Raw genomic sequence first — 15,576 nt, 5'->3', positions numbered from 1 at the left:
ACAGCCGCTTCTGGTGTAACGATATTGTAATAGTATTATCATAGACAGCCGCGGTCTTTGGTCGTCGCAGGGAAAACGTGACGAAAAATGTGTCGCAAAAGGGATGACCGAGTCCGTGTGTGTGTCATTGGCACACGGCACACTAGTAGAGAGAGGAGACCGCGATGACGTTCGGTGAGTTTTGCATGTGTGTGTGTGTGTGTGTGTGTGCATGTTATCGTGCACGCGTATACATTACGCGCGTAATAAGGATGTGTGCGAGCGCGCGCGCGTGTGTTGGTACATTATTTCGAGAGAGAGTATAAAAATAATAATATACAAAAAACGACACGCTGTCTTTCTTTTCGCTCGGACGTCGTCCGTATCACTGTAGCAGTAGTCATGCGCACTTAAAAATAACCCTTTACCCGACCAACTGCCAGTGTACCGTTTAGTTTATTGCTATTTGTTATGCACAATACATATACAATATTATAATAATAAAATATAGCATGTGTTGCTGCTACCGTTGTTGACTGGGTTGTGGTTGGGTACTTGTTGTTATTATTATTACTCTATTATGAACTCGTGGATCGCATTAAATTGTCACACACCTACTATACCGTATGATAATGGTAATAATAATAATATTTTTTTTTATTATTATAATTTAATGTCATCTATCGTGATGTTTTATAAATTGTCGCGTCGTGAAAATAGTCCAAAGACACACGACGGCACGCATACCTACCTAATTTATAGCATACTCGACCGCCGCACCTTACATAGATATACGACGATATTCTTTTTTTCCGCCCGACCTACATACATTTTATTATATTATCATTTGTCACCGTAGTCCGTGGAAAACTTTTTATCACTAGGATTACCATCCGTTTGAACGTGATTTTAAATTTGATTTACTATAAATAAACCTTTAAAATAAATACATATACAATACCTTTACATGCAAAAAGTGTAATATTACTTTATAATACGATAGTATTTCAAATTTAAAACAGAGATGTACATACCTTTTTATTTCTATTTCGGAGTTTTACATTTGTTATTACAATCGGATGTTGAAGTTGAATACGACGATTTGGTGATAAATTATTAAAAAAAATTACTTACACATAATAAGCTACCGAATAAACCTCTATTAGTATACAAAATAAAATAAATTTACTGTGGAAACATCAAAAAATAATTTTTAAATGTTTCAATAACTTCAAGAAGTAGGTAGTAGATTTACTGATGTAAAAAGAATACCACAAAAGAATAATAAAAAATTGGTTGTTCTGTCAATGAATGATTTTAACTTCTAAAACCACATCGGTGGGCTTTAAATAAATCTCATTCAAATTAAACATAACGGTTGCAACGAAATTGAATAATCGACCAATGCATTAAAATAATATTATCACGAAAAAGTCACTGTCGTGATAGAAGCCCTGAATCTGCGAAATGCTATTATATCAATCTTATGACAAAATGGAAGTGTAGAAGTTGTGATAATTATTAAATTAATTAATGGAAATTGTTTTGTTCATGTAATATTTGCTCCTACTACTCCAGTCTAAGAAATAATATTATTAAAAATCAATATAAAGAGATAATAATGCATTGCAATAATAATCATTGAATTAAAATAATTTTAACTACACAGTCCAAAGTCAATTATCATTTATCAACAATAAATCCAGTCAATAAGTCATTATGCTATTGATTACAAGAAAAATGTACATATATAACTACAAAAAGCAAAAGGTAGAGTTTTAATTAAGTTTTATTATTAATTTAGTACTCGGAACATTCAGAAGAAAACCTTAATTTATTTTATAGATATACCTACTTAAATTGTACTTAAGTTATATAGTAGTAGTAAAATGTATACATATTTTTTTAATTATAATAAAAAAAACTCGAGTGCTGTCGCTAACGGTTTGATATATTAATTAATAATTGCATAGATTTTAATAGATTTGTCTTGTTTTAAAATAATAATTTAAAAGTAATATAAATATTAATAGTTTATGATTAACTTACAGACGAATTTTAATATTGTTCATCAACATTAGATATTTACTTTTACAGTAAATTGATTAATGAATAATTTATTTCTTAATAATAATACTAATAATAATATTTTTATTCAAATGTATGTGAATAAAAATAGGATGTAGTCTAGTGGTACAGATTAATTATAACTAACATTATATAACATGTAAAATATGAATAATATTTTTTAATAATTGCGGCTGGTTTATAATTATCATTATAAATACCTCCTTATTCATCAATGTAGTATTAAATTATCGGTATATTAAATTTTCAATTTAATTACAATAGGCAGTCTACAGTTCTATCATTAATTATATTAAATGAGTTGTATGCTATAATCAATAGTCAAAATGGGTTAAAAAAAAATCAATAGGGGTTTGTAAAATAATTACGCTGTTAACAAAAAATCTTAGAATAGACCCTGTTAAAATGAATTAACTTTGTATATTTTTATTGATATGCTTTTCAAGTGTCTAGTAATAAATACCCAAATTCCCCAAACAATATAATACGTCACATCGTAAAACCAATGTTTGAAAATAGTAAAAATACGTAATCAGAGAATGCTAATATTTTTTTTGCAAGGTTTTTATAAGATTAAAAATAGTTATTAGTATATAGGTAGTTGTATATATAAATTTTAATTAATATTTTCAAAAAGGTATTCAATAAACCTTAACTTTAATAACAATGGTTCTTTTTAATTGTTTGTTTTTTATTTTGGCACACAAAAATTGTTAAGTTTTAACTCTTGTCAAACTTTTATGTCGACAATAATTGAATAACTACCTACATGATTTAATGAAACAATTTTAGTCTTTTAATTTATTATAAATTGTTTTTTAGAGACATTAGTTTAATTAAATTTTATCGTAGATATTAGGCATTTTGATAAGACAGTATTTGTAGATTAATTAATGTTTTATATATTTTGTTTTTATAATAACAGAAAAAGAAAAGAAAATAGCATTTATTACAACGCATAGTTCATGTTATGTTAGTTTATAACAAATCTAACTCCAGACAAACAATTTTGTAGTACAGCGATTACACAGAGTCCAAAAGTGGACCGAGTCGGGAGGATAGCCAGTAAAATCAGCTAGGACAGAGCCAGTATGAGCATTCATAATCTGGGCCAATGTGTGGCTTATGCGTATAGATGCGAATATTCATTATATTTATTGTACTTCTTAAAACAAGTATTGAAATATGTAAAATATAAGAAATTAAATTGCCAATTTAATAAATCACACATGGTATATGTAAAATAAAATTTAATATTTGATATGTATCAATGAGTATGAAGTATAGGGAAAGGTTAGTTTACGGTTTTACGGTTTATTAGTTTTACGGTAATTCTTCCAATCGTGTACACTAATAGGTACATGACGTAAGTTTAAAGTTAGAAAAATATAAATATATTCCTCATTCAGTAAAATTTTAAAAACTGAAAAATAAAAAAATTGTTGATTAGTGTTTACATAGATTAAAGGTCCGAGTATACATAAAATTTTGGACAATGATTTTTAGCATAAAAAATCGTTTTCATAAAAATAAAATTGAATAAATGTCCTAAACTACAGTTAAGGCTAGAGATGTGACTTAATGTACCACAAAACCTCTGAAAATAATGCATTTAAAATATCAAAACTGCATTTAAAATCTCTAGTTTATTTCAAAATATTTAAGATATATTTAAAATATTAATTAATTTAGTATGAACAAATAAAACTTTTATATAATTATGTAATAATAATAAAAAGGTAAGAAACATTTTTATAATAACCCAATCATATTTTAAATCTCAATAAACATAAAACTATAATTAAAAAAAAGTGTTTCTTATATTGGGCACTTAACTTGTTGACTTCTCTGAGCGTAGGATAAAGTTGTATTTTTATTTTTTTATAAACTACTAATTCTGAAAACTGACCTTAGATAATTAAATAATATTTGTGTGAATTTTTGGCATTTAAGTTTTCTCTATCTAACTAATTCAATAATTTAATAAATTAGACTTTTAGATTACTTAGATTCTTATAACTTATTTTAACTAAAATTTCCTACAAAAAATATTGTACATTGGTACTCAGAATGAACGCAATAATACATAATCATGTACAATATTACTTATTATGCATGAACTAGAAATGCGATTGAAGTTACATGATTATTTATTTAATAACATTATAGTATAGCCTGTAGAGTGTATCAAATTGTTAAAAATGCACGGTTCGGTTCAAGGATATAAATTAAAGAAATCATTATTTTCATAAAAATCGTTGTAGTAACATAATAAAATGATAAATAATATGATTTGATTATTGTACTTATGTACATACGTCGCGAAATGTGTGTGTTACAGATATAAATAAATACAATGAATAATAATTTAACTATATATACATTTGAAATTAGTTACAATTTAGAATAAAGTTTTAAAATACATTTTTAATAAAAAAAAAATAATAAAGTTTTTAGACACTTATTAGTGTATAATGGAATAAGTTAAAATTAGTATATTTTTATAAAATTATATTTTATTATAGTAAATAGTTTGATGTTATCACTTGTTCACGTACGCCTGCGATATAGGAATTAATTTTATAATAAATAGATATTAACTGAAAGGATCAACCTGTAAATTAAAATATATTTATCAGTAATCACTGCTGCACTATAGCAGTTTTTATGTATGTTCAGTAGTTGTATTAAATACTATATTCATAAGCGTGCGCACGGAGGATGCCGGGTGTGCCCGGGCACTCCATGAAACGTTGTAAAAGAGGTCCTACTTTCGACAAGTCTCAGAGTAAGGGTCCCATATTTTAACTGATATTGCTCGAATTAAATCAAGTTTATTCTAAAATATTTGGTAAAAATTAAATGACATCTAATAATAAGAAAAATAAAACTATATTTTCTAAACGCTCATGCAAAAACTTATGATAGTATAACAGCTATAATTTACTACAAAAACACGTATAATAAATTTAAGCTACCTGAGGAAAATATACAAGATTCAAGGAAAACATATTCGTTGGGATTTTTATATCACAATATTGAATAAAAAATTTAAGTTATGTTTATTTAATTATTTATACGTTATAATCTATTAAATATACCTTTTACACGTTTTGTTAAGATTGGACCTAAAATTATAATAGGCACCCCTGAAATACAAGTCTGCGTACACCTATGATTTTATACAATAATATTGTTGTTTATTATTATTTCCGTATTATGTTCACTAAAAAGAAACAAATTACAAAATCAAAGTTATTTTTGGGATGCAAACTTTCACCCTTTGTGAACAATATAAAAATTCTAGGATTGATTTTTGATAGCAAACTTACTTGGAAACCTCATATAGTTAAGACTAAAACAAGCGCAACCAAAAGTATCAATATCTTAAAAACATTGAGCCATGTTGAATGGAGAGCAGAAAGTAATGTCTTAATCAACTTATATAGATTTCTTGTTAGATCTAAATTAGACTATGGATCAATTTATTACACCAATTCAAACCCCAACATTCTAAAAACAATTGATATAAGTCATAACAGTGGGTTAAGAGTTGCAACCGGAGCATTTCGAAGTAGCCCCATTCCTAGCATTTTATCCATTTCTGGAGAACCTCCCTTTCACTTTCGTAGAATCAGATTAGCTTTTAATTATATTGCTTGCATCCTTTCCTCCCCAGAAAACTCAAAATTACCATTTATAATTCAAATTCGTTTCGCAAATATATTTTGATCTAATTCCAATCTAAGAAAACCACTGGGTTTAAGGATGTTGAATGAAATGTCTCTTACCAATATTGATCCAAATTCAATTATCAAATGAGAATACATTGTGGTATACAATGTATTTCCCCCTTGGAGAGTATCATCCTTTCTTGTGGACATCAGGCTAGTAGATTATAGTAAAAAAAAAAAAACGTTAATTATATATATAAAAATTTGTTCAATGAAATCATGGGCTCTTCTCCGTCTTACCCACAAATCTATACTGACGCCTCCAAAACTAACTCAGGTGTTGCAATTGCTATCATAAACGGCAATCAATCCATATCGTACAAACTACCAGACCATAACAGTATTTATACGGCGGAATATTTTGCACTTTTGGAGGGAGTTCACCTAGCCATTCAACTGCCTGATTCAACCATTAATATTTGTACAGATTTGCTCAGCGCTCTCAACAATCTGAAGTATAACTTACACTCAAGTACCCTAGCAATTAAAATAAGCAACACCATTAAAAAAGCCAACAAAAACATACGGTTTATATGGACACCGGGCTATTGTGAAATAAATGGTAATGAAAAAGCTGACAAAGTAGCTCGTGAAACAGTTAATAACCCTCTGACCGAAATACGAACATACTTCTCACTCATTGACATCCATAGAAATGTCAGCACTATTTGTACTAATTTATGGGAATCCGAATGGCGGCGTACACTTAATAATAAACTAAAAGAAATAAAACTGACCCAAACCCCATAAATCTAATCGCAAAGATGAAGTAGTTATTAACAGACTACGTATTGGTTGCTCAAAGATATCTCATGGACATCTTATACGCAGAGAAGAACCTACAATGTGCCAAACCTGCGGAGAACCTTTCACTGTCAAGCACATCCTTGTCCAATATCGTAACCATATAGATACAAGAAAAAGACTCTAAATTCCCTACAACATCTTCGAAGCTCTCAACCCAACCAATGACAACAACAACAAAATAATCACATTTCTTAAACAAATTGATATGTATAACTTAATTTAAATAGCTATTGTACATTTACATGTGACAAAAAAGAAAAAAACCAATTTATATGTAAAATTTATTGAAGAACATTTTGTATCATATTTTTTTAATTAAACAACATCATTTTTTGTTACAAACTAATAACCTTAGTAGTTGAAGCTGTCCATGAATAATAATAATAAAAAAAAAAATTATTTCCACAAAAACCAAATGAATTTATCTGTTATAGGTACCATGTTTATTTACGTAATATTAAAATTTGTTGTTTATATTTGTTTTTGCTGTTTATCTTGATTCATGAGTCATTTTTAAAGTAACTTTTCTGAGTGTTTATAGTATTTCAAGAATTACTAAACAGTTTTTAAGAATATAAATTGACTATTATCTATATTTAATGCCTAAATGTAAAGTTGGCAAATTAGTCATACACCCTTTTATATATTTAATCTTTCAATCTTTTAATGTCACTACATGTTTTGGATATAATTTTTAAGGGTTCATTTTTAAGCTGTTTCAAAGGTAGGGAACTGAATCTCTATATCTCTTACTATATCTAGTACTACTTGTATATCTCTGAAACTGAATATACCAATACTTCAAGAATTACTTTACAACTCACAGTGCAATAAATGCGATAATTCTAAAATCAAGTTAATTTTAGTGTAATTAATTTATGACGTAGGTAACTTTAAAAATGTATTAAAAATAATAATAATTTAATTTACACAGTATAATTATTATATAGTTAAAATTTACATTTTAAAAACAATAAATAACTAATACTACCTAATTTGCTGAAATAATTAATAATTATGTACAATAATAAAAAACAAAATTTTTTTTTTAACTCGGTAATTCGAATTTGTTTTTGCTCTCTTGTTATTTCGAACTACTTAACAATTCGAACTCTCGGTAATTCGAAATTTTTCAACAGTCCCGTCAACTTCAAATTATCTAGAGTCGACTGTATTAATAAAATCCAAATTGTACGTAAAAAATAATGTGTATAATAGACAAAAAATAAAATAGGTCAATAAACTATTTACGTCTGCTACCAGTGTCGCCTTAATATTATTAGTTAAATAAAAAAAAATAAAGATATTAATTAGACAACCCGATCATTCAACGCTAAACACTAATCAATATATATATATAAAATGTATAGAAAAAAACTTACAAGCGTATTATCCTTGGTATTATCAATAAAGAAAAATAATATTATAACAATGAAAACACGAAAAAGCTATAACGTCATAAATACAATAAATAAATAAATAAATACAATAGACTAAAGTAACAAAAAAGTCACTTGAGTAAAAGAGCATATTTATCGAATATCATTAGTAATATTTTTTAATTTATTGAGTAAATTATTAATGAAACATTTAAATTATAAATCTATTTGAAATCTCAAAAATATAATTATCAAACTTGTTGAATTTTAAATTATTAGTGAAATAATCCCATATTAATCGTGTTTCTTATCTGTTGGTTCATAATGTAACAAGTAATAACTTATAAGTATTTAAAAATGTATTTAACAAATCATTTTCAGATTCAAAATATTTATACGATGAATCTATCGTTCATAATGTATCACATATTGTTTAGACCAGTAGCGGACGCAGGGAAGGGTTTTGAGCCCCCCCCCCCCCCCCCGATATTAATGAATGATAATTGCAAACGTAGTTATTTTACCTTATGCACATTAAAAAAAAAAAAAAAAAATGAATTGTTCAAAAGACAATTAAAATATGCTAGAAAAAAATAATTTAAAATTTTTTAGTAAGATAAGTAAATCTATATTAATTTGAAATTTTCCAAACGTTCTAAAAAGTATTGGTACTTTCAGCTCAAAAGCTTGAGATTGTATGATGACAATACTTTTCGTTTTGCCGCGATAATTCCGTCGCCAAATTATTCGCCGAAATCGTTTCACCGCCGTTCATTTCGCTAACGGACTATTCACCGTCGTTTGTTTCGCCACTATCCTTATTTCTTTTTTAAAACGCCAATAAAAAAATGTTGGTCGGCTACAAAATAGTGAAATTTTGATTCAATATTCCTTGTAAATTGTTATTACTCGTATGTAAAAAATCTCAAAAATCTGCAGTTACAATTTTTAAAAATAAGCGTTTGAATTCGAAATGTTGATAAAAATCACAAAATCTGCCATTTTTGGTAGGTAGTTAAGATTTGATAAACATTATAATATATAAACTTAAGACTTGAAAATATAATATAATGTAGGTACTAGAGAAGTTTCTCTTTCCGGTGAACCAAAACAGTTTACCTGAGTAGCGCAAAAAAATATAAGCGTTATAAAATTATATGAAATCGGGTGTTCATGTTATATGGATATTATATGGATGTTATAGTTATAAGGAAAAGTGTTGAGGAATTAAAAAAAAATATTTGTCTAGTTTCTAATAAACCAACTAGGCAACATTTGCTATCGAAAACCATCCCTACAGTTATTGTTAGGATAATTTTGAACATTTTAATTCTCTGAGTTTGTTTCATAATGTTTACAAACATGTTTACTCATCATTGGAAGAACTTGACGAGAACAGCACTAAAACTGATGAAGTACAACTTCATACTCTACCTCATAAACTACAAAGGAGTTCCCGAAACGTACTACCGTCGATCCATCTTTATTCCATTTTTAGACCATTTATTAGATCAACTCAAATTTAGGTTTCTCAATCATCGTGAATTACTTTCAAAAATACAAAATATTTTACCAACAAAGTGCTGTGAACTGACTACAGAAGAAGTAGTCGTAACAGCTAAAACGTTTAGAAAGTAGAAGCCAAATGACATAAAAGAATCTGTTGAAGATTTAGAAGCGGATATCACAATGTGGCGCAGGTAACTTTATTTCTTATTATCTTAGATATTCTTTGTTCTTGAAAACTTATTTATATTATTGTTTCAGACACTGTTCAAAAAAAACCTGAAAAAAAAGGTCAAAAATGTTTATTGATGTTCTAAACTTGATCTATGTTGAATCTATGTTATATCAGTCTATACATCGATTTTTGCTAATTGAAGCAACACTTCCTGTTTCAGTTACTTCGAGTAAAATATCGTTCTCTTGTCTTCGTAGATTAAAAACCTATTTACGAAACAAGACGGCGAAGAACCAATTGAATGGATGGGTTAGCATTATTAAACATATATAGAGACGTGGAGGTATCTTGTGAAGATATATTGGATATTATGGCAAAAACACCGAAGTGGATGAATTTGATTATATAATTGTTATAACTTATAAAAATATAATAAATAATTATTTCAAAATAACGATAATTATTCTTATTTTTTTAAAACCCCTCCTGAAATGTAAGCTTGCATCCGCCCCTGGTTTATACATATGTATAAATGTAATCGTTATAATAATGTAAAAATGAAATGTTAATTAAATATATTTATAAATTATATTTTACGTCGATCATTTAAAAGATTAAAGTTTAATACATTATATATTATATATAATACTTATATTAAGTATATTTGATCACATCATTATTACTGATTTTTTTTTTTTGTAAATGTATTAATTGTATTTTTACCTTTCATTATTTAAAAAAATTGACATATTTGTCTACCTCACATTTCATTGGTATTTGGTAAGTCTGCCAAATCTTAAATTTTTTTGAGACAAAGAACAACATTTTTATTTTTATACTTTTTATATTAAGTAAACATTTAAAACGATTAATTTTTTACCTCCTAGCGTATCTTTTAATACAACTTTAAATTTTTTGAATTATTTAAACAACAGTGTATAAAAATATGGTAAAAACTTATTTAATATACTACAGAGAATACTAAAATACACTGTACAATCGATTTCATGAAACGAATATAATTTTTTAGGACTAGGTTTTATTTTCAAAGGCGATATACTTATAATGCAGGCGCCTACACAAGGGTTTTATTAGATATTTATTACAAGGATCATATTGCTTCCGAAATGCAGGAAAATTATTAAATATGTTTTTATATAGTAAAAATGGTATATAGATTACATAATTATGAAAATACCATATACAACCTAAAATCCCTCCAGAATATATATTTTATATCTAAGGGCCTGCTATAATATATTATGAAATATACTGTTAAAACATTTAATATACACATTTTGTTTTATTTTAAGCGCCGTACTAGCACTGTGTTACTAAACAATTACTCCTACCAACTTATTCTTTTAGCTCGTAACATTTTTAGGGCACTAATTTCAAAATCGTAAATGATAAACACCTTTCAACTCCTCCAAATCGTGCAAGTTGACACGTGAGCGGCGATCCGTTGTATTAAAACGCCAAATCGTCTACAAGTGAAACACTTTATGGTGATTAGCATTACGTCATGTCGTCCTTGCGCTCAGAATGCGTTAATGGTTTGCATATTAAGCCAGGAGCATGATATCTTATCATCATAGCTTTAACCATGGCCAGGAGCCAGCTGTTAGTACTGTGGAAAACTCGTATTCCCAACAATAATAAATAAAAAGGTAGTCGAGACTTGGTATATTGATGAGTCAATTTTATTATTCTCAAAATATTTATATAAACAATAATGAAACGCGTGCGCGTGAACGCGTTACACAAAGATATCCGAGCGAGAAAGGCGAGGACGGAGAATACGACTAAACAAAAAACGGTACGCGGAGAAGTGTCGGATCGAGACGACGACGATCGAGAGCGAACCCCGGGCGGCGTCACCACGGACGTGGAGGCAGGCACGCCGCTATGGAGGTCGCTCGATCGGCGGTGCGTGGTGGCAGCAGTCGTGCTGCTATCTGCACGACAGTAATGTGGTTGAGCACGAGTCGTTCCACCACAGTACGAATGATGACTGACGTCACGGGAACTTACTACTATTTACACTAACACGTAGAGTGCCTCGATAGAGGCACTCTACTAACACGTATCCAACGCCTAGCGATACCGCCATTACTATCAGTAACTGCCCTTGAGTGTGTATTGCGTTCGTATTCGTAAAGCGACGATACTTTTGGAACATGGTGAGTAAAATTTACAATTTGTTTTACTGTTTTAAATGCAATTGCTATGCAAATGAGTCGATAGTTGTATGCACGAAAATAAATACCGATTACCAAGTATATTTACGGCAATTGAAACTATGTATATGCAGGCTCGCTCTAACCCATTCAGCTACCTTTGTTCTACAAATTTAATGTGTTATATTAAACATTTACTTAATTTTACAACAGAATTTATAACTATGAACTTGACAGAATAAAAATTGTATTTGCATATTTATGAGGATTGTAGCATGTAAGTATCTATATAAAATGTTATTAGCTGTCTTCCAATAGATTTAATTTAATTTAAATATAAAAATATATTATAAATTATTTTAAAATATTAGACAATTTTACTTCAATGAAATAAATTTGATAAAAATCAACTTGTTTTTCTTTACCTATAAACCTATAGTCTGGATATACACAATATCACTATATATATATATATATATATATATATACACTATACACAATAATCCAGTAATATGAACTTTAAAATAATTATAAGAACAAAACATTAAATTCAAGATGAAAAAAGTTAGACTTCTACTGTTAACAAAAAAAAAAAAAAAAGAATGCAGTATACGTAATACCATTAATTATAAATATATAGTATTTATAATCAATGGTATTACATACATATTATTTTATAATAATTTATAATTACATTATTCTTGGGTAATCCCCGTAGACTAACAAAATTTTAGAGATTTAAAAATTGTTAAATAACTTCTTACATCCACTCTATTGAAGCTATTGTAATATTGTATATAATGTCGCCAGTTACTATATTTACGAAATTCATGTCAGAAATATTGACAGACGATAGAGCTATCCTTTACCTATCATTGAATATCCATATATTTTGATCACTTGATATTTCTTGTTAGAAGTAATGTGAGAGCAAACCCCTCAGCGTCAAAATGCATCCCCAAAAACTTTGATATTAAAATTTACCGCCCCTGGAATATAACCAATATTTGCCGCCCTTGTTTTTCGCACACCTAGTTTGCGCAGCCCTGTTTATATGTGATGGTAGTATTGAAACAATAAGCGATAATTTATTTTATTTTTTAAAAAATTTAATTTTCTCGATTAAACTTTTTTTCAGTGATAACTGCAGTTGAAATCTTCCACAATGTCAAGATCCATGTTTGAAGATGGATTTGTTGAGCGACATGACCTGGAACAATATTTTTGGACCGAGGAGACGGTAAAACGTTTGATGAAAGCTCTCGAAAGCTTTTACGAACAATGCTGCTGCCTTACGACGCCTAGTTTAGCTCATGCGTGGCATTTGGAAGGTCGAGAAGAAGTGTTATTGGATATTGACACAAGGTTCGATTACTTACCCAAGTTTAAATATTACGACATCACTCATCCATATGAGATGGAAGATCAATTTCGTATCATCATATTTGATCCGCCTTTTTTTTATATACCCATGAAACAAATGTTCGAATCCGTGTGTAAAATAGTTCATAATGATTTCAACACAAAAATTATGATAGGATTTTTAAAACGCGAAGAAAAAGAATTAATGAAATATTTTGATGTGTTTAAAATCAAACCGACCAAGTTCTCATTGAACTATGCTACGGTCAAGCCTAATAAATGGAAAAACTATTGTTTGTACTCAAATATTGACCTCCCTGGAATCAAACGAATTTAAAGAGTATTTCTGTATTTGTTACAATTATATTCCAATAACAAATTGTCTTTTATTGTTTAATTGGTTATCTATTACTCATTCCAATAGAATTTATTTATTAATTTTTCAGTTTCTTTGTGTAGATCATTATGTTAGGTATTTTTATATATTATAATTTATTAAGATGTTATTTACGAATTATAATAAATCAGTATTGATAAGTTACCATAATTAAGTAAATATGCAAATATAATGATTAATACATAAATAAACAGATAGTTTACATATAGAAATAAATTATTTTCCTGGATTATTATTAAATTTGTAAAGTATGATCGGTTTCGAATTAAAAATGTATGATTAATTATAATACAAAGTTACTAAAATCGAGATTTTTTTTTTTTAGATTTATTTATTTCTATGTATTATAAACTTTGTTTATTTATTTATATATTAATTTATGAGTATTAACCATTTACTTATTTTTAATTTAATAAATTTTTATTTTTTATTATAGTAATTTTATTTCTTTATTACTTTTTATTTTAACTTTAAATATTTATTTCTATTATCCATTACATTTTAAACAATAAGTGTAAGCGATAAAAGATTTTATAACTAGAGTAACAGAATAAATTAATCTTCCTATATTTAAAGATATGGAAATATTATACAAAATAAAATATGTCAGAATTGTTCATTACTATTGTATTGTAAAATCATTAATATGTGGTATGTCAATATTTATCTATAGTTATTTGTTTTTCAAAAAATATATGAAAGAAGAATCATAAGTTATATAATAACAAATATTAATTTACTACACCATACACTGGTAGTTGCAATGTATATAAGTGTTTCATAATCAGTAACTGAGAACCTCAACAGCCTTGTTGAAATCCTACTTACCTATATTTATTTATCAGTAAAATAAAAATAATCTTTATTTATTTAGCATATTATAATTGAACAACCATGTTTTTTAAATTCATTTTGTATAGGTTTATTTGTAAATTGATTATTTTTTGAGTATCTAATCAAATGTGGACGTAAGGAAATTTAATGAATCTAGTCTTTGGGGCCCAGTGCCGGTTATTTATTAAGGAGTAAATCATTGGCAACCCGATGCACATGTTGAGTCAACGCCGCGGCACAACCGACTGTGTGTGAGAATGAATATGTTTATTAGTGTGAGTGAACCCCTCCACTTACTTCGATCACGTAATGATAGTACCTGATAAGATAATAATAATTGTCTAATGACAGTATTCAATATGATTATTATCGAGTGCGTGTGCTTTTCTTTCTTCCTATATATTGTTTATTTCTGTTCAATATTGGGGTCTATCGAAAATGTTGTAACTGTAGTATGCGTTCTACCGAGTGACTGTAGTCTATAGTATTTTTATAAAAATATTTAGACAAATATATTCTATATTATAGAATTTAATTCACACTTTATAACGTTTATATTGTTTATAAACGCATGTTATAAGTTATATTATGTATATAAGTAACATATATAATTTATTACTAAAATATATATTTAAGGAAGATAATATAATGGATAATAGATGGAGTGACATTTAAAAGAGTATAATTAATAATTACTAACAAAAAATAATTATTAAAAAAAAGATTAAATAATATAATACGACCATAAAATTTATATATAGAGAAAAAAATGTTTGTAATAATGTACTGGAGCCATAAGTATCCGAAAAGCAACTAAATTTTAGACTATAATCAGCACATGATGTATACTGGGAAAGTTCTTATAGCATTGAGAAAAAGTATAATAAATAATGTCAATAAACTAAATGTTATTAAAAATGTATTTGGCAAGCGGTTCGTAATTGACTGCAAATAACGGTATTGCAATCATTTCAAATTCTTAATCCTACGACCAGAGCCGGATTATAGTTTTTAGGGCCGTAAGCACATTCATATAAATGGCCTACACATAATTTTCATACACTTAAAAAAATTAATTTTATTTTCAATTATTTATTAGGTATCGCAAATAAAATTAAAATAATTATAATTTACA

General features: G+C 27.7%; 1 protein-coding gene and 1 pseudogene across 1 annotated transcript; both read left to right on the top strand.

The window, feature by feature from the left end:
• The first annotated feature begins 9,349 nt into the window (after window positions 1-9,349).
• Window positions 9,350-10,137, top strand: LOC112689726 (annotated as a pseudogene).
• A 1,561-nt stretch (window positions 10,138-11,698) lies between these two features.
• Window positions 11,699-13,621, top strand: LOC112689757. The gene is made up of 2 exons (XM_025563594.1): window positions 11,699-11,851; window positions 12,987-13,621. Exon 2 carries the CDS (start codon window positions 13,014-13,016, stop codon window positions 13,545-13,547), a length of 534 nt encoding a protein of 177 aa, XP_025419379.1. The 5' UTR covers window positions 11,699-11,851; window positions 12,987-13,013; the 3' UTR covers window positions 13,548-13,621.
• The last annotated feature ends 1,955 nt before the right edge of the window (window positions 13,622-15,576 follow it).

The sequence above is a fragment of the Sipha flava genome, unplaced genomic scaffold, assembly GCF_003268045.1.
Source record: "Sipha flava isolate LNK unplaced genomic scaffold, YSA_version1 46_pilon_pilon, whole genome shotgun sequence".
In the NCBI taxonomy this organism is placed as follows: domain Eukaryota; kingdom Metazoa; phylum Arthropoda; class Insecta; order Hemiptera; family Aphididae; genus Sipha; species Sipha flava.
The sequence above is the reverse complement of the archived record's forward strand: the minus strand, read 5'-3'. Positions and strand labels throughout refer to the sequence as shown.

Coding starts and splice junctions, on each gene's coding strand:
- LOC112689757 (XM_025563594.1), top strand. CDS start 13,014: ATGTCAAGATCCATGTTTGAAGATGGATTTGTTGAGCGACATGACCTG.